This window comes from Mizuhopecten yessoensis, unplaced genomic scaffold (genome assembly GCF_002113885.1).
Source record: "Mizuhopecten yessoensis strain PY_sf001 unplaced genomic scaffold, ASM211388v2 scaffold11165, whole genome shotgun sequence".
Taxonomy (NCBI): domain Eukaryota; kingdom Metazoa; phylum Mollusca; class Bivalvia; order Pectinida; family Pectinidae; genus Mizuhopecten; species Mizuhopecten yessoensis.
In genome coordinates, this window is record NW_018408912.1 from 908,061 (window position 1) to 932,103 (window position 24,043).

Genomic DNA, 24,043 nt, shown 5'->3' on the forward strand with positions numbered 1-24,043 from the left:
TGCATGTTAGAAATGAATGTAGCTTTTATTGTTCATTCATCAATCATATAAATGAGCTTCTCTGTGTTTAAGCATTATTTATTGACATTTGAAATGAAATCTCACATTAAATATTTTGTGCCTACGTAGGTTGTAGATATCTTCTTTATAAAGGTTAAAACTTGTTATCTATTACTCTAGTACGGTAGCCTCTTAGTGAGGTTAATGTAACAGAGCAATTTCATATGGTCAGCAATGTAGAAAGTCACTGGCTTATATTTCATTTTTGCTATCCTTCTTAGCACGTCATGCTATGTCAACAATTTACGTTTGTTTATTTCTTCTTAAAAATTCACTGAACCTAATTTATTTTACTTACAAGAATGATCATTAGGAAAAGGGGATCCAAAATATGAACCCTTATAAGGGGCCCACAAGAAACCAACGAGAAACCAGTGTCAGTTCCCTAGATAAAACGTGATCACACCAAAGTTATGAAAGTTATACAGTGCATTGCAAATATTTCCTAATTTTGGACATTCCCTGTCAGCACCAAAGGAACAACACCCTTTCCTATATAACATTTGATTCCCAAAGGAGCTTCATAGCAAATTTGGTGAAGTGCAATTTTCTTTTCAGTATTTTATAAGTTTGTTTTGATTACCTCTCCTTACTGCATACATGTATCATTACGGTGTGTATGGTAGATGTTAATTTTGACGTCATTTTCTTTCAGTTTGATACTTACCCATGTTCCATTTCATAAATAAGACACATTGACTAGACAACTCCTGTTGAACTGTAAAACTGATTTTCAACAAGAATATTTATATGACCAGTAGGCCTACCTGAAATAATGTTGCACTAACAATTTACTAGTCACTCTAACCCTTTTAGCTTGTCAGGAATGAGTTTGGTATATTACAAAACCTGTGGCTTACAGTTGTTGTCTATTAAACAATAGCATCATCTTCTTCCTTAAATACGTCTTCAGTATATATATTTACGATGTGGTTGTCCTACAGTTATACAAAGTAATGACAGAGTACTACCGGTATATAATCAGGTCATCACTGTAAACTTGTTAAACTAGATGTTTACCAGTAATGACAGAGTAATATTGGTATATGATCAGGTTATCACTGTAAACTTGTTAAACTAGGTGTTTACCAGTAATGACAAGAGTACTACCGATATATAATCAGGTCATCACTGTAAACTCGTTAAACTAGGTGTTTTCCAGTAATGACAAGTACTACCGATATATAATCGGGTCATCACTGTAAACTCGTTAAACTAGGTGTTTTCCAGTAATGACAGAGTATTACCGGTATATAATCAGGTCATCACTGTGAACTCGTTAAACTAGGTGTTTACGAAATACCTAGTGTGCATACAATTTGCATTTGTCTAAGACTTGGATGTTAAACACATGTGAGATTGATTAATAAACTTGCTCGTTATTATCTGTTCTGTTAACTTAGTTTGTTGGGATTGAGAAAAGAATATACCAAGGTACGTGGCTACTTGATCACATCACTGCATGATTGGTAAGTTGAGACTAATGCTGAAACAAGCATCTGCTTTTATAAGCTCATGCGAGGTATTGCCATCCATCTTCGTCTGTTGTGCTTTAATAATTGAACATTTTTGACTTCTTTACCACTCCTGCGTTTGACTTCAAACTTGTACCAATATTCCTTATGATGAACTGACAAAGTTTTGCTAATTTTCGTACCGATCCCAAATAAAATAGAGGGCCGGAGTGCCGATATAAAAAAGTCGAGGTAAAAGAAACGTTCGAAAAAAAGGGGCACAACCTCATAATAATTGGAGTGGGGTTGAAATATTAATCTGTGTGTTGATTACATCAGTAAAGTTTCATGCAATTTGGCTAAAAACTGCAAGATGAAATTGTGTCCAGACAGACGACCTAATTACAAAATACCCCAGCCAAGCCAACTTTTATGCAGGTGGTTAAAATATTTTAACTGAAGAACACCTTTTCAAAAATTTGACCCCCATAATCTTTTATCAAAAGTCGATCGAGGATTACCTTGTTGGACAAATTAGGTAGCTCTTCATCCAGGCATGCTACGTGTACTGGCCAAATACCAGCATCGCTTGCTATCCAGTTATTTATACAATTCACTGAAGAATGCTGGTCAACATCATCATCATAGATCTTTGATATCAGGAGCAGTATACCCTATTGACCGATCATGGATTTGTTCGAGAAGAGCATCTGGACATCAGAATTGTTTTTAGCTATGCTGACCTTCCACCTCCTCCAACACACCATGCCAAGATTCAATGATACTTCCCTCAACATCTGGTGGATCATGCCCAGGTTTGTTCAAATGAATGACCTTTACTTAAATTCAAGGTCACAGGGGTCAAACATGTTTGAAACCTTTATACAACTTCATCTAAATAACTAAGAGGCCTAGGGTTATGATATTTGGCAAGTAACATGCTGGGATGAAGGGCTACCAAGTTTGTTCCAATAAATGACCTTAACTTATATTTAAGCACAACTCAACAATCAAATCATCCACACTTGCTGTTCGCCGACAGTAAAGGTTGATCAATGTCATTCATTCCAGCAAGCTATTGAGAAAATATTATCCTAGGCCTGTTCAGGCTGTTGATTATAGGGGAAATCCTTGAATTGAAAATTAAATTTTCCTAATTAATTCAGCACTCTTAAGGATTAAGAGCAGTGGGCCATTTTCCGCAATTTTTAGTCAATATCAAAATTTAGCATTTAAAATAGGTACATGAAGGGGTCAATGGCTCCCTCCAGGATAATCCCTGTGATCAAGTAGAAGTTATTAAAAGAAAAGGTTGATGTTGGACAATCTGATTAAAATCATGGCTTCATTAACTTCGTACTACGCCTGAACATCTGAGTGTGCCACGGTCGGGTGACCTTTATATTTATAAATACTCATTAAATTTTGACCAATCAGAGACCCTCTTTCAAAAGGGCGGTTGGAGTTGTAACAAATATGGCAGACATTGATGAGAATGATGCGAAAGTTCTCAAGTTATTTGAGATTGATGGTCTGAAACCTGAACAGAAAAAGATATTCGAAGCTTTATTAGAGAAGAAAGACTATGGCGGTGTTGCCTACGCAATTATTACCCAATGGGTATGTTTTCCTTTGCGTCGTAGAAAAGTAAGTACCCGCCGCCATATTTGTTTTGGAAAACTAAATTGTTTGATACCCCTTGCTATTAATCTATCAACCATGATATTCCGATTCGATGGCAAACATTTGCCAGCGCGCCTCCGATTGGTTCATCTAAAGGTCACTTGAACGTGACCCTGACCGCGGCACATTCAGATGTTCAGGCGGAGCCATGTAAAAGATGATTTTAATCAGATTGGATGTTGGACAGATGCTGCGCCACAGCATTAGCTCACCTGGCCTTAAGCTACAAATCTCAACAACAAAATTGCCATCACAGTAGTTACTTTATTGGGACAAGTCTGTTTAGTAAATTCTCTGGGATGGTGTCATGGATCCCTTGATGTAGAGAGCACGGACATTCTGCCAGTTCTTCTTCAACAGAGATATCAGGAAGTTGATGGACAGTGTGATGTTGGAATACAGCTCATCAGCACCCATTTCCACATGTCCCACGCATACAGCCAAACACAATACCTGTGGATATATGGAGACTTATAAAAAACCAACATTTGACCCTAGATCACTGTTAAAACTAAATAATTTCATTTTAATAGATAGTTCAAGCAGAATCTGACTGACGTGCATGGAATTATAAACAAATTTTCATTGGGAAAACCGTATATTCCATCATAGATATAAGAAACACAAAATTATTTTTTCAAGAAAACTTACCTTTTTCAACTGGAATTTGATGGTTGCCTTAGTTTCCTCAATTTTGGACACCAGTGACTCGTTGTGCGTGACCTGGGAGGGAAATTTTCCTGCTCTGTTCAAGCCTGGTCCAAGGATCCTGGGAATGGTCTTGATCAGAGAGTCGGACGCAAGGAAAGCATCATACTTCTTGGCTATAAAGCAAAATTTTGCATGAAATATTTGTTTTCTCAAACTTTACGTTAGTATCTTTTGCCGAAATAGAGTTCTGCCTCAGTTTTCTTCTCGTCATGGTATATATAGACAATCAGACAATACATGCAAATAATTGTTCATCATTGGCAGGAAGGAGACATATTCAGCTTCAGTCAAGCAAATGTGCTGTTTCTTTTCAATGCATCTACCTTTTAGATCTTGCATGCAATTTATGCCGGATCCACAAACTTGAGTTATGAACACTTGGCCCAGCCCCCTCTTAGATTTTCTCCTTGTCAAACAATATCAAATATCATAATTGGAACCTCTGTTCCACAGATCTCGACTTATTTAATGGGCTTATTTTTCTGGTTTTTTTGTGTTTTTTTTAAAAGATATTCAAATGTCACGCATTGATCGACAGTAAAATAAAAATCACAATCATAAAATATACAAAGTAAAAAGTGATCAATACCCAGCCATCATTGGTTGACTAATGAGACACTAAAAATAATCATAATAGGTACATTTTTAAATCAATTAATTCATGTACAGAAGTTGAGAAGTTAAAACATCAAATCGTAACGTATATGTTCAGTTGACTGGAAGGGTCAGTTCAGGACAAGTGACGTCATCAGGTGTTGTTAATACAAACTTAGTACATGTACAAACTACCGGGTATGCCCTTAAGTTTCAGTAGGGTTCGTAACACGAATAAGGTTGGCAAACCTAATAAAAACTGCACCTGTTAATATGACCGGAGGGACTAAATCACTGTAAGAGACAGATTAACTTAAAATCCCTTAACACCACACACGGCGGATCATTCTCTTAGGTAGGAGAATGCCAGTTCATATGTACTTATGCAAATTCAGAACACTGCCAAGTTGCTAAATCGTTTCAACAACACTTGCATAATCTTACTGTTTATTGGGATATGCGAGGTGTCTGGTCACTAGGATTATATCGAAATATCTCCCACCTCCCAAACCAAACGTGTGCGCAAGTTCTAGAAAGGATTTGTTGTGACCATTATGTTATCAGAATAACTGTTATCCGATCAATCAAGCCATGTACAATTTGCTTAAAATCAAGACATATGGTAGATATTACACTGATTATCAATTATATATATATAATGAAATATTTGATATAGCGCCCTTTCTAGCTAGAATAAGCCTTTCCATGGCGCTTTACAGTACATGTATAAGTACAATTAATGCAATTTTTATTATATACATGTACATATATTAATCAATTCAATAACACTTCCATTTCCTCAGGCTTGGATATTTTGTAAAAAAGTTATTTAATTTTAGTCCTCAAAATTTTAAGATTTTCATAGTACCACAAACATTGTTTTTTTTTGGGACCTTTTGCAAGGAAAGCATCATACTTCTTGGCTAGAAAGCAAAATTTTGCATGAAATATTTGTTTTCTCAAACTTTACGGAAGTATCTTTTGCCGAAATAGTTCTGCCTCAGTTTTCTTCTCGTCATGGTATATATAGACAATCAGACAATACATGCAAATAATTGTTCATCATTGGCAGGAAGGAGACATTCAGCTTCAGTCAAGCAAATGTGCTGTTTATTTTCAATGCATTTACCTTTTCGGACTTGCATGCAATTTATGCCAGCATCTCAAACTGGAGTTATGAACACTTTGCCCAGCTCCCTCTTATCATGATTGGAACCTCTGTTCCACAGATCTGGACTTATTTAATGGGCTTATTTTTACAAGTTACCGCTTATCAATAAGCAATCTTACCCAGCTTTTTCACTAGTTTCTTGTCCTTGTTCAGTTTCTTCAAAGTGTCTGCGTCCATGCAGGGAATATTGTTAGCATTAGCCTGGTCACAATGAACCTGGTCTCCGAGAACACAGACCCTCATCTTTGGACGGGGCACATGTCTCAGTCTGCAAAGGAATGTTTGTAAAATTGGAACTTTTCAAACAAAAACTTGTCCAATCAATCCTTTAAAGAGACATACTGTGCCTATGATTGGGACCAAGTTATTGCCCACAAAATATATATGCAAAAGAAAAACCTTGTCTAGTGTCAATATTAGCAGCATTTTCAGGCAACCCTTAACATCTATGAATTTTGAAGGTCAAAACATGTAGCATTTTCAAGACATGTCTTCTATTACTCAGGAGTTAAAACTCATTGTTGCGAGTCAAAAAACTTATTCTCAAGGGTCAACTGAAAGTGGAAAAAGATGTTGTGGCCACACTTGAGGCGCACAAAAAACCCTTGCTCCTCTTTTGTTTTCTATATGTGTAACTGAAATTACATAAATCTCCATAGTAAATTAACTATTTCCCCCCGAAACTCATCACATCAGTTGCTGATTTTATTACCCTTAAACTTGATTGAAAACCGATAGAATAAAACTTGTCCTGGTGATAGGTAATGCTACAATTTAGGTTAACATACCCAAACCTCTAGAAGACACTTGTTCTGTCCAGCCTGTGTCAGATGTCACAGAGACGGAATATCATATTAGGGGTGGAAAACGTCAATGGTCGGCCCAGTGGAAATATGTATCCACAAGAGCCTTCCCAGTTGTTTCATGACCTTGGGTGGGGGTCAGTAAAAAAAAGAAATATTAAGGGGGCATCATTTGTCGGTATTATAGATAACACCTTCCCAGTTGTTTTATGACCCAGGGTGGAGGTCCAGATTCATTTTCCTTTGCCAGTGAAGTCATGATGAGGATTATGCATACTTGACGGTTCCAGAGAAACGCTTGTCCTTTTGAGGATCATAGTTCTTCAAAACAATCTGAAGCTCAACAGACTGGGTGAACTTCCTCTTCTTTTCCTGTGAGGCAGTGAGGACCCCAGTGATGGCCTCGTACAGGTTGTCCCTTGAAATCTTGCTGAAAATGTAATTGTTTAGTCAGCAAGATGTTGTGCAAGTCGACATAATTAATTCGTTCTTGAACATTTTAAAAATAGTGTTTAAGATTTCTTTCATTGCTCTACAGAGTGGAAACTAGTACTAATATTAAAACACTGCCTCCTCTGCCCTGGCCGGGTATTAAATCGATCCCATGCCTTGTAATGGAGCAAGCCTGGTGTGAATCACACCAGGGCGATTTTAGAATTAATTGACAGCACATTGGTCCGCATACATAAATATGGTTGTAGTATGAACTATTTCTGTTGATATCCTGCACAACTTGAAAGTTAAACTCTGCCTAAAATGTCGTCAAATTATCAGGTTAACGTAGCAAGCGTAATCGAAATCTGAATTGACTGCCATGTTGGAAAGTTCGTCTCTCTTCTGATATAGGTCAGACGTCCAAATATGGGTGTCATGACTCAATATGGAAATTGTAGTAAACATGGTGGCATCAGTATTAATACTGTATTTGGCCATGCAGGCCATATATAGAAAGGATAATCGAGATAACATTACGTGTGATCGGTCATTTCTAAAAAAACATCCCAAGACGGACTTAAACATTTTCGTAAAAGAGTTTTTGCATGGGCAAGGATTCGTTTATGTAATATTTTGATATACATTATATTCATATGAGGCGTGAATTATATGCAACCTTACAGATTAACACTTTTGATTTTGCTCCAATAGTTGGCATAGGACCGCTTCGTAGCTCTGACAACGCAATATATAAAAAAATATCTCTCGTCAGAAAGCTACGTTATCGCAGCTATCTGGAAACATCCCTTTATTGAATTATTAATACAGTAACAATTTATAACAGAGACAATGAAAGAAGTGAAATTAGAAAGGTTTGAATTAAATCCATTAAGTAATAACGAGTTACATCTGTGCACAAAAATATATCAATCCCGATGTCCAATTTTGTGTCAAAACTGGTAGAGCCTTTGTCAACAACGTATATGACTTGAAATTGTCAATGTTCTTGTTATAGCTACTTTAAATCACTTAGGAATGGAGGTGTAGCCAAATTAAACTGAACTGGGTGAATCATCAATAACCAGGTAGCTCAATTGGTAAAGCGTCAGTTAATTTATTTTCGTGCACAATTAAACCTCATTTTAATATTAACTGATGCCAATTAAGCTCTATAGTCTATTATTGATAAGAACTTTTGCAACTTTATAAAACCACTATTTTATTTATCATACGAGGGCGTGATCTCAACCTGCTCACTAGTATTTGCACGTGACATTATATGCTTTATTCGACATTTAAAAGGAAACTTTTTTTCACATCAAGTGCCGCACTATTATGGCAGGGAATATTCCTGCTAACAAGAAGTGCTACTTTTCTCTCAAATGCATGTTTCCGTATTTGGGCATTGAACATTTAATCGTACAGCTTATCCATCAACTTGAAAATCAAGAAAAATACAAAACATCAAATTCATAATGTTACTTTTGCATAAGAAAGATGTAGTGTGTTAAAATACACACTAGCGGATTTTGAAGTGTGGTGAAATACAAACCAACGTGTCAACGCAAAATATTCTCTAATTATTAAATTTTCAAGCTTTAAACTAAAATATCATAAGCAATACACATAACTATCAATACATAAACTTCATTAGCTTCGATTATGAATGTTTCGTGTTAAATTCTTTACATAGTAGCCAAGATTATTTCGGATTTTATTTCCTCGTACAATTTTACCTCATGATTGCTTGGAGCACCAACCGGAAAGGAACTTCGAGGTAACGGGAGTTCACGTTTAAGACGAGACTTCCTCTCTCTCTATTCGGCAGCCATACTTCCAATAATCAGTTATCAGTAATATTGCAGTATTTCCACAAACCAGTTCAGAAGATATGGTGAAATAGAGTCAGCTTAAATACCATTGAAGATGGTAACTGGAGAAAACACCCAAGTCGTTCCCATAGAGGTAAGAATGAGACCTTTCCCTGAAATGTTACAGCAGTTCACAGTACACGAAGGCTGTGTCAGATAAATATTGTGCATTGTACACTGTCATTGTCATTAACAATATATATAATGTTGCTTCATTGTTTTTAAATGCTATTTTCTTTTTCTTTTAAAATTTTGCATTTAATCTTTAAATTCACGATTGTCTTGAGATAAATCAATGTCATTATTTTCTACAAGATTCATTTTCTGTTTTCGGTTTTGATCCCTATATTNCTTTTCCGCTACTTTTCGACACTTTTCGGCTTTTACCCATACCGCCTATATTGTCGGAAAAGTTGCATTAGGCAGTGGATCCACTTTGATATCATAAGTCCAAGAGAAGATACATGGTCAGCGATCCCCATATTAGCAGATTAGTCGCCAGACGCCTGTTACGATTTTTGGGAAAGATTACAAGTCTGAAATTCTCTCAATAATAATAATAGTAGTAATATGAAAAAATAACCCCATTATATGTTTTTTCATACACTGCGTATCATACTGTAGTTGTTATTCCTTTATATAACTATTATAATTAACTATTGACAGAATTCATGACTCCCTTAGGTAGACCAGGCCTGTTATTTTCTAATGCCCCAGAACCGAAAGGAGTGAAACCCCACGTTTGTAGTGAAAAAGTCACGGATTCTTACTGCTCATTAATGATATAACTAATGAAATTCATACTCATATTAAATTCTTTGCTGATGTCACATCATTACATGTACTTGTTGATGAAGATGTGGTTGCCTGATGTATGGATCTAAATGAAGATCTTGACTATTAGAAATTGGGCTAACCAATGGAAAATTAATTTTAATCCTGATAAAACTGTTGCATTAACTGTTACAAAAAAAAACGGAATCATACTCCACTTCTCTTTGACAATCAAATAGGAAATGAAATAACTCATCATAAACACTTATGTCTGTTATTCAATTCCAAAGGTTCATGGAGTAATCACAGCCAATGTCTGTTATTCAATTCCAAAGGTTCATGGAGTAATCACAGCCAAGAAATCTATGAAAAAGCATGCAAAAGATTGAATGTTTTATGGACACTCAAATACAAAGTTGACAGAAATGCTTTAATTACACTATATTGTTCTTATGTAAGACCTATTCTTGAGTATGCAGATGTTATTTGGTGAAGCTAAATTATTAGAATCTGTACAAATTGAGGCCATGAAAATAATAACTGGATTATGAAGTGGAACATCACATCAGAAACTATATACTGAAACTGGGTTTGAACTGCTCTCTTCTAGATCTAGGCGTCATAAGCACAAACTTATTTTAATGTTTAAAATCATAAATCTTATGACACCTGAATATTTACATGACATTGTTAAACCTTATTTTAATGATGCTGTTTCACCTCATAATCTTAGACGACAACACAGATTTTTTAATATTCCTCACTTTATTATCTATTTGGCAATAGTTTTTTTCCAGATGTCATGAGAATATATGGAACTCTCTTGATTCTGAAACAATCTCAGCACCATCATTAAATATATTCAAATCCAAATTGAATAATGAAAGAATCCCTCTTGTAAATATTACTCCAGTTTTTCTCAATTGTAGCCCTAGAAAGTTAAATGTTATCCTCTGCCAACTTAGAAATAATGCCAGTGACTTAAATTTTGACAAATTTGCTGACCATCTATCTCCTGATTCTAAATTGTCCTTTGTTTATTTGTAGTACAGATTTTCGTCCAGTAGGTCTGTCTTACAGATACTGATAATATATAACAGAATTCATTAAAATTGTTGAAAATGTACAGTTCAGTCAGATCATGTGTTATTGTCCTAATTTTTGGCATGGATGTTCATGTGGGGTTTAAGAAGCACTATATGGATTTAATTTGGGAAATTAATTCCTCTTTTTGGAAATTTTGGACTTAACTTTTCTCGCGCGATTTCTTGGTTAAAATTTTGGTGCATGTTTCTTCAGTGGTGTACAGTTCAGTCAGATCATGTGTTATTGTCCTAATTTTTGGCATGGATGTTCATGTGGGGTCTAATTTAACTAACAAAAAATCATTGGTTAGGGTCAGACGGGCGTATTATACATTCATTTGCGGTGCTCTTGTTATAAATGTTATGATCATTTTGTTGTGTGAATAAAAATACAATACCATTCAAAAGCAAAATCACAAGGTTTAATAAGACTGACAAAATCATTTTCAAAAGTAGCATGAGAAATGATGAACAATGTCTGTACTAAGTTTGTGATACCATGAAATTTATCAGATTCTGATCTTAAAATCAGGGAGATGGTTATGAGTCTGTGACTCCCTGTGTCAAAACATGTTATCAAGTCTATTCTTTACTGAACAATTGATATGAAAAATTGAATGAGTATTTGAACCGAGGAACATTAGAGGATTGATTCTATCTTGCTATTTATCACTGTTACTATCCACTTTTACCTCTATATGTAACGTTATAAGATCATTAGATAAACCCTAAAGAAAAGTAACTGTAGTAAGTTTAATTTATGGTCTTTTAGTTATCAATGCTTTGCTCTGAAAATACATTATTACTTTCAAATTGTATTCAGCCTGATGGACAGTGACAGGACAAGACATTGTTATTTTTAGGGTAAATACTCCACTCAGTGGGACTTGATTTAGTCAGTTCTTTTTTTTCCATTTCATGAAAAAAAATCCAAATGAATAAGATAGTTCTCTTTCTGTTTGTATACTCATTTAATTTAGTAATTAACAATTTTAGTATTGAGCTGAATCATTATTTATTTTTTTAAATTGAAAGATAAAATTGAAATTTCCTAACATAATAGATTAGAAAATTCCCCAAATACTTAAAAAAAAAAATCCCCAAATACTTAAAAAAAAATTCCATCATATTAAATAAAGCATGTTGCTGTGAATGCATTGAAAATATTTGCTTATGATTTTTGAATTAGTTTTATTTGATGATTGCAACTTACATTGATCTATTTTCAAATAGAGGAAAATCTCAGGAGTATTTCTACTTATCAATTAGAAGAATATTCCTAGTCATGAGTTAGAAGATGCATTACATGTACACTTGCTGTCTTTCACCAGAATGTGTGTGTGGCAGATGAGCAGAAGTTCCTTTGCGTCGTCCGTGATATGGTCGATGTTAATTGTGCAGCCATCAAGCACACGTTCAACCTGCCAGCATCAACCTCTGTGGCAAGACTAATTTCGGACCTAGCAGAGAAATTTGCCTATTTAGCAGAGACAATTTCGATCCACTATGAAAAACAAATTGGATCAGAAACAGAGGAGGTAAGTATATCAAATATGTCAAACAGGCTATTCATATAAATATATATATATATATAGGTACATGTACAGAGGACTAATAACTAGGATCAAGTGTGTTTTTTTGTGTAAATATACCAATACCATAACATTTTCTTCCGACAAAGTTAAATGACACATGACACTAATAGTAATGTTCTTTGCCTCTTTTGAGGAAATGATGACTGTTTAAATTTTTTTCTTTTCAAGAATTTTAATCAAAATTAAGAAACATAATTGTCATGCATAGTTTAGGAATACCTGATAGGCTGGGTAAAAAATAGAGGTTAATATTTATCCCTGCTTTTCAACCAATCCTATGTTGAATCACAACCTGGAAGTGTAAATGGTTCAACAATAACCCCTATTTGACTAAATCAAAGTGTAAGATGCCAAGTTAGCTGTTCTTTTCAGTACATTGAGTGAATTCAAGCAAAAAATGCAGGGAATCCTGTTGATTTAAAAAAACAAATTAAGCTGAAAATCAAGTCTTTCTCTAAAATGTGTGTCATGTTTGTTTCTTTATAGTATTAGTTTCATCATATTATGTAGAAATTGTAAACAGTAATATTACCGGTATGTTTGGTACAATTAACTTATCTAGAGAAATAAAACAAAGTGAGAATCCCACTTCAGTATCTCTTATCAGAGGCTTCCCTCGTATGAATTAAAGATTTGGGTAAGATTTGTTGGACAATAACTCATCCTTATCCCTTTGCTAGATACAATTGGAGCATTACCTGAACAGGTCTTTGTCTGACATATGTGTAGCAGGAGTAAGACGCCATGACTTCACCATCTGTGACCGAGAAGGAGTTACTGCAAAGAAAGTGGAAGCTTCACCACCGGTATTTAATTTCATTCTGGCATGTTTTGAATTAAAATTTGAATTAAGCTTTTAAGGAAGAAGAGTTTAAAGAATAAATTCTTGTCCTGTTTTATATGTTCTTGGGTAATTTTAATATATATACATGTATTGAGGTTGAGTCATCTGATAAAAACATTGACGGGACAGTAGGATAATATCATTATATATATATGTACTTTTGTACCTGAAGAATCTCAAGAAATCAGAAAAAGCAAAGTAGTCAGTCAGGTGTCTTTATTACAAGAGAGGGGGATACAGTATGTTTTACTGAACTGCCATATTGTCTTTTGCAGCAACAGTACATTGCAACATGTGCCACAGAGGCAGAGGCAGATACGGCCGGCTCCTCAGATGTGGTGGCATCCTCTTCAGGCTACTACACTGGTGGTGCAAGTGGCACTAGTTCTGGTGATGTTTATACGTTCTCAACCTACTCAGACAGTTCCTACAGTTACTCTGCTGCTGTTATGAAGTCTGACACAGGTACGTGGTCCCCCTGATAAACAGTTCCTACAGTTACTCTGCTGCTGTTATAAAGTCTGACCAGGTACGTAGTCCCCCTGATAAACAGTTCCTACAGTTACTCTGCTGCTGTTATGAAGTCTGACCAGGTACGTGGTCCCCCTGATAAACAGTCCTTACAGTTACTCTGCTGCTGTTATGAAGTCTGACACAGGTACGTGGTCCCCCTGATAAACAGTTCCTACAGTTACTCTGCTGCTGTTATAAAGTCTGACACAGGTACGTGGTCCCCCTGATAAACAGTCCCTACAGTTACTCTGCTGCTGTTATAAAGTCTGACCAGGTACCTGGTCCCCCTGATAAACAGTTCCCACAGTTACTCTGCTGCTGTTATAAAGTCTGACACAAGTACCTGGTCCCCCTGATAAACATTTCTTACAGTTACTCTGCTGCTGTTTTGAAGTCTGACACAGGTACCTGTTTCCCCTGATAAACAGTTCCCACAGTTACTCTGCTGCTGTTATAAAGTCTCACACAGGTACGTGGTCCCCCTGATAAACAGTCCCTACAGTTATTCTGCTGCTGTTATGAAGTCTGACATAGGTACGTGGTCCCCCTGATAAACAGTCCCTACAGTTACTCTGCTGCTGTTATGAAGTCTGACACAGGTACCTGGTCCCCCTGATAAACAGTCCCTACAGTTACTCTGCTGCTGTTATGAAGGTTGACACAGGTACCTGGTCCCCCTGATAAACAGTTCCTACAGTTACTCTGCTGCTGTTATGAAGTCTGACACAGGTACCTGGTCCCCCTGATAAACAGTTCCTACAGTTACTCTGCTGCTGTTATAAAGTCTGACCAGGTCCGTGGTCCCCCTGATAAACAGTCCTTACAGTTACTCTGCTGCTGTTATAAAGTCTGACACAGGTACCTGGTCCCCCTGATAAACAGTTCCTACAGTTTCTCTGCTGCTGTTATAAAGTCTGACCAGGTACGTGGTCCCCCTGATAAACAGTCCTTACAGTTACTCTGCTGCTGTTATAAAGTCTCACATAGGTACGTGGTCTCCCTGATAAACAGTTCCTACAGTTACTCTGCTGCTGTTATAAAGTCTCACGCAGGTACGTTGTCCCTCTGATAAACAGTTCCTACAGTTACTGTTAGAGTTTCTATGGCTACTCTGCCACTCTTATTAAGTCGGACAGATATAAAAAAAACTCGTTTTTTGAAGGTTAAAATATGCTTTTGTAGAAAAAAAAAAATACTAAAATGTATACGCTGTTGATATTTTATAAAGAAATATCAAATTTGAAGATGATGTAAATATTCATTATGAGTTTGAACTGGAACAACAAACATCTGTGTACGTTTGTGTTTAATTGTGTTTCTACCATATAGTATCTACAAATTTCACCACTTCAAACCTGTGTAATAAACAGCAGTGGAATGATGTCTAAAATAACCATGGGTTTTACCACTCCCATCCTGTGTAACAAAAGACAGTGGGAGTTACGAACATGTTTTCTTTATACCACATGTGGTATTCAGGCTAGAAGCTTTTCATTGCTTAAACAAGTGATGTTACTGATTTGTGACGTCATACTTAAAAGGAAGTTACGTTTTGTGATGTGGAGAATTTTTTCTGATCAGAAACTGATCTGTTTATTAAAAGCATAAATATTACTTTCCATGGAATCATATTCTTTGACTCCTGATGGTTAAAAAAAGAACATAAATAGATAGACATTATCTGCGACTTTGTTTGGGAACCTTGTTGAGGTTCGTTTATGTGGTGGTTGTTTACTTCAGGCTATGTAGGACTTGTAAACCAAGCGATGACATGCTACCTCAACAGCTTACTGCAGACACTGTTTATGACCCCAGAATTCCGGAATGCTTTATACAGGTAAGTTGAATGTTTGAAAATGAAGTTTCATTGGTCACTACAGGTACACCTCCAGATTTCAAATTTAATACAAATTTAAAATAAGATTTGAAAATGGTATACAGCAAAAATTGAGACTTTGAACCTTGTTTATAGTCTTCTATAACATGCCTGCAATGACAGGAAAATCATTTAGATTTGTAATGATTGGTATACTAAGAAATTTGTTTATCTCGCAATTTTTATTTTTATCTCACAAAACATTTTGACAATGATACAACTAGAAACATTCGTCTCCCTTTTGTTGGGTTCTGCAGAAACCTTAAACAACTGGTGATGATGGGATAGATTTATTAATATTGGAAATGAATTTTGCAATTTAGTCTCTGAAAGATACCTTTCACTGTACATGTAGGTGGGAATATGATGGAGCGCATAAAGAATCAGAAAAGAATATTCCGTACCAGCTACAAAAATTATATCTACAATTACAGGTAAGTGGGTTTTGTGTGTGTGTGTGTGTGTGATTTTGTTAACAGACCCAGAAAATGATACAATATATGAAAAGATTCTTCACAAATTTGTCTAAAGGAATAGTTGTCTAGGTTATTGACTCTTTTCAATCCAAACTCATATTTTAGATTGCTTGTTTTAGTAACACAATGAAAGTTAAATTTATGTCTGAGGTTAAGTCTGAGCTCTGTTCAGGTTTGCGGCATCATATGGGTCTTACTGCAGCAGTGTTATTGTTTATGATACATATATGCTATATAGAGTGGAACCACTAGTCCAGCCTAGGACATAGAGTGGAACCACTAGTCCAGCCTAGGACATAGAGTGGAATCCCTAGTCCAGCCTAGGACATAGAGTTGAACTACTAGTCCAGCCTAGGACAAAGAGTGGAACCACTAGCCCAGCCTAGGACATAGAGTTGAACTACTAGTCCAGCCTAGGACAAAGAGTGGAACCACTAGCCCAGCCTAGGACATAGAGTTGAACTACTAGTCCAGCCTAGGACATAGAGTGGAACCTCTAGTCCAGCCTAGGACATAGAGTGGAACCTCTAGTCCAGCCTAGGACATAGAGTGGAACAACTAGTCCAGCCTAGGACATAGAGTGGAACCTCTAGTCCAGCCTAGGACATAGAGTGGAACCTCTAGTCCAGCCTAGGACATAGAGTGGAACGACTAGTCAAGCCTAGGACATAGAGTGGAACCCCTAGTCTAGCCTAGGACATAGAGTGGAACCACTAGGCCAGCCAAGGACATAGAGTGGAACCACTAGTCCAGCTTAGGACATAGAGTGGAACCACTAGCCCAGCCTAGGACATAGAGTGGAACCACTAGTCAATCCTAGGACATAGAGTGGAACCACTAGTCCGGCCTAGGACATAGAGTGGAACAACTAGTCCAGCCTAGGACATAGAGTGGAACGACTAGTCAAGCCTAGGACATAGAGTGGAACCCCTAGTCCAGCCTAGGACATAGAGTGGAACCTCTAGTCCAGCCTAGGACATAGAGTGGAACGACTAGTCAAGCCTAGGACATAGAGTGGAACCCCTAGTCCAGCCTAGGACATAGAGTGGAACGACTAGTCAAGCCTAGGACATAGAGTGGAACCACTAGCCCAGCCTAGGACATAGAGTTGAACTACTAGTCCAGCCTAGGACAAAGAGTGGAACCACTAGCCCAGCCTAGGACATAGAGTTGAACTACTAGTCCAGCCTAGGACATAGAGTGGAACCTCTAGTCCAGCCTAGGACATAGAGTGGAACCTCTAGTCCAGCCTAGGACATAGAGTGGAACCACGAGTCCAGCCTAGGACATAGAGTGGAACCACGAGTCCAGCCTAGGACATAGAGTGGAACCACGAGTCCAGCCTAGGACATAGAGTGGAACCACGAGTCCAGCCTAGGACATAGAGTTGAACCACTAGGCCAGCCTAGGACATCGAGTTGAACCACTAGTCCAGCCTAGGACATAGAGGGGAACCACTAGTCCAGCCTAGGACATAGATTTGAACCACTAGTCCAGCCTAGGACATAGAGGGGAACCACTAGTCAAGCCTAGGACATAGAGTGGAACCCCTAGTCCAGCCTAGGACATAGAGTTCAACCACTAGTCCAGCCTAGGACATAGAGTGTAACCACTAGTCAAGCCTAGGACATAGAGTGGAACCCCTAGTCCAGCCTAGGACATAGAGTGGAACCTCTAGTCCAGCCTAGGACATAGAGTGGAACAACTAGTCCAGCCTAGGTAACATAATCTATGGAAATGCCATAAATCTTCATAATCTTACTGTAAGAAACAGGAAAATATCCTATATAACAAATAATCTAGTGTGCAAGAAATACTGTTATAATTATTATCGTAACATGGTATTGTTTCATTGACAGACAAGTCAAAAGCGAGCTGCGGAAACAACAGATCTAACCAAAAGTTTTGGTTGGGATAGCAGTGAAGGCAAGAAAATATTACATCTGAATTTACATCAAATATGATATCCTTCAGCAATAAAAACAAAAATTAGCGGTAGAGAATATGTGGAGTTTGGCATAATCAATAGTGAATCTCAGCAAAATAAGGATTCTGCTTTTCACATATAATGGTGAGGTTCTCTACCCAAAAGTCCTGTGGTTTAAAAAGGAAAAATAAAAGGAAAAAAAATTGCAAATTATGTATTAAATGCTGTAATTTAGAAATTTAAGGAGGCAATTCATGTTTTAATTTGCACTTTAATACCTGAACATGTGTTGTCCAGGTAGACTTATAACTAGTATCATGATTAAAAAATATTTGTGCTTACAGTTTGGCAACAACACGATGTACAGGAGCTTTGTAGAGTGATGTTTGATGCATTAGAACTGAAGTGGAGAAATACAAAACAAGCCAACCTTATCAACCACCTTTATCAGGGAAAGATGAAAGATTACGTCAAATGTCTGGAGGTATTACCGCCATTTCTATTATTCAGTATATTCAATAGCAGACTTTTTATTTATGTGAATCTATTACACTGATTTTGTAATTGTACCAATATTCAGTAGATGAAAAAAACCCATGAAATAGCAAACTTTATTTATGTGAATCTATTGGACTTTTTAAGCCGCTCTTGGCGAGAGCCGAGCAGCTTATTAATTCTGTCCAGAGAACAAAATGACGGACCCACTTCCTTTCGGGGTGCGTGCGCATAATTTAGTCTTGCATGCTTCCACTATATAGCTTTGTTATCGTAAATAGAAAGTAGAATCTCTGACACTCACCTGTGGGTTACATAAAGTATTCTGATACTCTTCTCCAAATAATAATCCATACTTTAAATAATTGCTGAAAACAAAATATTTATCTCTGGTGCATTCTATGAGTGTTGTGGTGGTGAAATTCGTGCACTGGGTTTGAGCGTTTTAGCAACTCGGATGATTTGTTTATACACAACAAAACAAAGAATTAAAGTTCAAAAATTTATTTAGTCTAAATTTAAAGTAACTTGTTCAGGTTATATTAGTTATCTTTTGGCATTCTTAGGGGCTGCTCTCTGTTACTTAAACTAACTACAACATAGTTGGTTACAAACATATCTATTTACAGCAAAGGAAATTAAAAACAACACACTTAACTTAAAAGAAGAGTGGGGCGATCCCCGGCTTGAGCGATCTCAAGCTGGTGACTAGAATAAGTTGTGGGGTGATCCCCAGGGCTTGAGCGATCCCAAGCTGTGGAGCGAGTAGCTAACAGGCGGCCCTGCAAACAGGCATCGAGCGACCCCGGTGCCTGAGTGTTCAAAGTATAAGTAAGAACATGGTTTACAGGGCGATCCCCAACAGGCACTTACACAGTTATACTCTGACTAGCTAAGCACGCCCTAAGTCACCTACCCTAAAACTATGTTAGATTATCAAAAAGCAAACCAGGATTAAGAAATGTACGTGACTTAAAGGGGGTGCTCCCCGGCAGGCACACAAACTGGTTATGATTGCAAAAATAAAAATACAACAACAAGCATATAATGAATTGGGGGGATAATTCCCGAATTACATGTCCAAATCGAACGAAGGTTGCAGATACAAATGTAAATGTGAAGTAACAGAGCGAGAGCCCCCAAGAAACTGTCAAGCATTGATGCTGTCTGTAAAAGGAAGAAGTAAATATATATACTTATAAACGGTATGAGTGATGAAGTTTAACCTCTATTTTGATGTTTCAAACGGGAACGTAATATGACATATCTTGCTTAGGTTGATAACGGTAATGGCTCTGAGACGATATGTGAACTGTGTATGCTTGTCAAACATTTCTGTAACACAGCATGCTATTTCTGGTGTATTTATTAATGAAAATGTAACAATTTAAGAACATGACGCAACTGCTGCTGCCGTTTGACAAGAATTCGCGCCGTGTCAAAATAGTATCCAATCCGGTGTAAGGGAAATAACTACGTTGGTAAAGTCGCATTGAGAAATATAATTCAAATATATTCCAAGAACATTTGTGAGATTTTGTATATTCAATGACAGTCAATAAAGTCACTTAATATATTAATATTATTTTTAATATGAATAAAAAAGAAATAAAAATAAATAAAAATAAAAGGAGTACATTGTCCCTTTCTCCATGCATGTTTTCCCACTACTGTTAATTATCCTTAGTTTCACAATCACAAAATGCACCTATTCTTAATTATCCATTCACCGATTGCCATTCTGCATGTAAATGCTCATGTCACATCATTGGAGAATGCTAATTAATGAAAATAACAACAATGCATCACACTTAAAGATAGTCCGAATTATTCTGACGTGTTATCAACTTTTTTCATATCAGTCTGTCGTCGATTAACGTCAGAACTCCAGCTCTCTTTAATCGACGACAGACCGATATGAAAAAAGTCGATAAAACGTCAGAATAATTCAGACTAACTTAAAGAGAGTGAAAAAAGAGGAGAGGGAGAAATGTTTTTAAGGCATCATTTAATAGGTGATTTATTTTGGAAATACCAAAGGCAACATCATCACATGACCTGATTTTCAATTAGCAGAATACAGAACACATATCTGAGGTATTATAGTAGATATTGATGCTCAACGTGTTACTGAAGCAATTCAATTTAAAGTTGTGAGCGGCTTTAATGTCACACTGACATAATTCTAGTTTTTGTTATTGAACCAGGTAAGCTCTTACTATGTCTGGGGCAGAGTTGAATAACATAAACTTTGACATTACAATTCATAAACTAACATAAGTTGGCCATGTTACTAGATAAATTTGTGTAGCCAGATTGTGACCATTGCTTGTTTCAGTGTGGTAATGAGAGTGCCCGTGTGGACTCCTACCTGGATATTCCCCTTGTCATACGGCCGTTTGGTGCAACCACAGCCTATGGTAGTGTTGTAAGTATACAAAATTAGAGGTGATTGTTGACACCCGTAACATCTTTCAAAATCTGTTTTCTGTTCCTCGGACAAAACAATTGAATGATACCATTGATGCTTCTTGCTGAAATAATTTTGTGTTTCAGAATGGCTCTTTATTTTAAATCTATCTCGGAACATTTTCATTTAAGCAAACTTAAGAGAGCTGTTCTCAGATGACAAGATCTAATTATATAGAACAAAGCCACGTTGTCTAACCAAATACTGAAAGTTGACTGTCAGGTACCCAATACTATCCAATTTTTTCAAACATTTGCAAGATAAAATGTTGCATGAGAACATGTTTATTTTGGGAGTTTTATGCTATATTTGAACATTTACCTGTTTACAGGAAGAGGCATTGAACGCGTTTGTCCAGCCTGAAACACTAGATGGAAGTAACCAGTACTTTTGTGAAAAGTGTAACAAAAAATGTGATGCTCATAAGGTGGGTTACACCGTGTAGTAAATACAGGTGCATGTCTTTATCAAACAAATTGATCATAAATTTGTTGTTTGACAGAAACCTTACCAACTTTTCCGTGCTTATAAAATTAAATATATATTTTTAGAAAAAGTGCCTTCAGTCTGATATGTTGAAATAAAGATGTCTAAAAGAGAAACTGAATGATATTAAATTGGTACATCAGATTTGTGTTTTATAACTCGATCTATTTCTTCAACAGGGCCTCAAATTCCAGTCCTTTCCATACCTCCTAACACTGCAGTTAAAGCGTTTCGACTTTGACTACTCAACAATGCACAGGATCAAACTGAATGATAGGTACTGGTAAAATAATTATCTCTTGTCTGTGCAAATAATAAAGTTTATTTTGACACAGCAGTAAAAGTTATCTTTATTTGTGACAAAATAAGACCAAAATCTAGTGAGTATTGATATGATCAGAGCACCTGAACAAAAACAATTTAAGTGAAAGCTATTTATGCTGGGATATGGGGAATTTATAAAAGTGTTATCCTCTCCAATATCTTGGACACAGGTTTAAAAAAAATGTGTTAAAGTCATATTTTCACAGTTTCTTCTTCTGATTATAGAATGACTTTCCAGGAGGTGTTAAATTTGAACCACATGGTAGACCACAAAAATAAAGATGAAGAGGACATGATGTCGTCAACTGTTGGAGGAAAGGTATCAGATGGACCTCTGGAGGACAGCAGTGACGAAGGTTGGTATGCACAGTTGCAAGTAATTTCTAAAAATGGCACCTTGAAAATGGGTTGAAGAATGAAAAATCCAAGTATCTCAAATATTTTGACAAGAGATGTCTGCAAAATAAAAATATATAAAAGTAGAATTGGTAATTGAGCAATCCAAATAACAGTGTTGTAACACACGTCTGATGTGAAACAGTAGTACAAATAGGGTGGTAGTTTACATCCTACACATATCATAGTGTTGTTACTTTCATTGAGATTGACGTATTATTCTAAGTGATCTCAAATGACTATATGTCCGATAACTCTCGTGATACATATTTGAAATAAACCTATTCTGGATAAATGCCAAGTAATATAGATGAGGTTGTTATATCATGGTAAACCTCTGCCAATTAGGCATTGATGTAGGAGCTGAGAGTGAGTTGGGGGCCTCAGCGATCCAGTCACCCTCTGATGACCAACAAAGTCTTTCAAGTGAAGCTGCTGCCAACACTAAAAACGCCAAGGAGTCTGAGTGCACGGTAAATTAACAGATAGCTAGTTTTTTTTTATCATTTATAAGATACCTCTTATAATGGTGTTGGTATATTGATTCAAAGAAATAAGTTCAAACAGTGCATTGGCTATAACATATCTGTCAGTGATGAAATACAGTCATATTGTTTTTTATAATCCTATTATATCAAATTATACTGAATGTTCCCACCAAGTGTTGTATAAATGACTTAGTGTAAGGAGATTAGTTTTTGTGCCAGTACAGTCAGTATATATATATATACAATGTTCTTTAAACCTATAACTTGTATGTAACATGTTTTTAAGGCTAGTGTGTTGTATGTGTATCTGACTGATGTGATGGGGATATGTATGTAGGGGCTGTATGTGTACGAGATGTTCTGTAACATGTATTTAAGGTTAGTGTGTTGTATCTGTATCTGACTGATGTGATGGGGTTATGTATGTAGGTGCTGTTCATGTATGAGACGTTCTGTAAAATGTATTTAAGGCTAGTGTGTTGTATGTGCATGAGATGTTCTCTAACATGTATTTTAGGCTAGTTTGTTGTATGTGTATGAGATGTTCTCTAACATGTATTTAAGGCTAGTGTGCTGTATGTGTGCCTGACTGGTGTGATGGGGATATGTAGGTAGGGGCTGTATGTGTATGAGACGATCTGTAACTTGTATTCAGGGCTAGTGTGTTGTATGTGTATCTCATGTATTTAAGGCTAGTGTGCTGTATGTGTGCCTGACTGGTGTGAGGGGGATATGTATGTAGGGGCTGTATGTGTACGAGATGTTCTGTAACATGTATTTAAGGTTAGTGTGTTGTATCTGTATCTGGCTGATGGGATGGGGCTATGTTTGTAGGTGCTGTATATATATATATACAATGTTCTTTAAACCTAGAACTTTTATTTAACATGTTTTTAAGGCTAGTGTGTTGTATGTGTATGAGAGCTAGTGTGTCGTATGTGTATCTGACTGATGTGATGGTGTTATGTATGTAGGGGCTGTATGTGTACGGGATGTTCTGTAACATGTATTTAAGGTTAGTGTGTTGTATCTGTATCTGGCTGATGGGATGGGGCTATGTTTGTAGGTGCTGTATATATATATATACAATGTTCTTTAAACCTATAACTTGTATGTAACGTGTTTTTAAGGCTCGAGTGTTGTATGTGTATCTGACTGACGTGATGGGGCTATGTATGTAGGTGTTGTATGTGTATGAGATGTTCTCTAACATTTATTTAAGGCTAGTGTGTTGTATGGGTATCTGACTGGTGTTATGGGGCTATGTATGTAGGTGCTGTACATGTATGAGATGTTCTGTAACATGTATTTAAGGTTAGTGTGTTGTATCTGTATCTGGCTGATGGGATGGGGCTATGTTTGTAGGTGCTGTATATATATATATACAATGTTCTTTAAACCTATAACTTGTATGTAACGTGTTTTTAAGGCTCGAGTGTTGTATGTGTATCTGACTGAAGTGATGGGGCTATGTATGTAGGGGCTGTATGTGTACGGGATGTTCTGTAACAT

General features: G+C 36.6%; 2 protein-coding genes across 2 annotated transcripts in view; one reads left to right on the forward strand and one right to left on the reverse strand.

The window, feature by feature from the left end:
* Window positions 1-3,441: 3,441 nt before the first annotated feature.
* On the reverse strand, window positions 3,442-8,742 carry LOC110467195 (60S ribosomal protein L10a-2-like). The gene is made up of 5 exons (XM_021524179.1): window positions 8,648-8,742; window positions 6,754-6,906; window positions 5,793-5,941; window positions 3,849-4,021; window positions 3,442-3,650 (listed from the first exon to the last, which is right to left on the reverse strand). The coding sequence occupies exons 1-5, from the start codon at window positions 8,650-8,652 to the stop codon at window positions 3,480-3,482; spliced, it is 651 nt and encodes a 216-aa protein (XP_021379854.1). The 5' UTR covers window positions 8,653-8,742; the 3' UTR covers window positions 3,442-3,479.
* Window positions 8,743-8,788: 46 nt separating this feature from the next.
* The window catches only part of LOC110467194 (ubiquitin carboxyl-terminal hydrolase 47-like), a 35,304-nt gene continuing 20,049 nt past the window's right edge, over window positions 8,789-24,043 (forward strand). The window contains exons 1-13 of the mRNA XM_021524178.1: window positions 8,789-8,876; window positions 11,973-12,179; window positions 12,917-13,042; window positions 13,356-13,545; window positions 15,334-15,430; window positions 15,825-15,903; window positions 17,805-17,871; window positions 18,217-18,356; window positions 20,706-20,795; window positions 21,169-21,264; window positions 21,503-21,600; window positions 21,873-22,003; window positions 22,392-22,516. Of these exons, the coding sequence (XP_021379853.1) occupies window positions 8,838-8,876; window positions 11,973-12,179; window positions 12,917-13,042; window positions 13,356-13,545; window positions 15,334-15,430; window positions 15,825-15,903; window positions 17,805-17,871; window positions 18,217-18,356; window positions 20,706-20,795; window positions 21,169-21,264; window positions 21,503-21,600; window positions 21,873-22,003; window positions 22,392-22,516 (1,485 nt within the window). The 5' untranslated portion in view covers window positions 8,789-8,837. The remainder of the gene's footprint in view (window positions 8,877-11,972; window positions 12,180-12,916; window positions 13,043-13,355; window positions 13,546-15,333; window positions 15,431-15,824; window positions 15,904-17,804; window positions 17,872-18,216; window positions 18,357-20,705; window positions 20,796-21,168; window positions 21,265-21,502; window positions 21,601-21,872; window positions 22,004-22,391; window positions 22,517-24,043) is intronic.

What these genes read in the sequence shown, in the direction of transcription:
- LOC110467195 (XM_021524179.1), bottom strand. An exon ending in CGTTTCTCTGGAACCGTCAA is followed by an intron (nt 5,942 to 6,753) that starts GTATGCATAATC and finishes ATTCCTTTGCAG; the next exon opens with ACTGAGACATGTGCCCCGTC. An exon ending in GAAACTAGTGAAAAAGCTGG is followed by an intron (nt 4,022 to 5,792) that starts GTAAGATTGCTT and finishes TTTGCTTTATAG; the next exon opens with CCAAGAAGTATGATGCTTTC.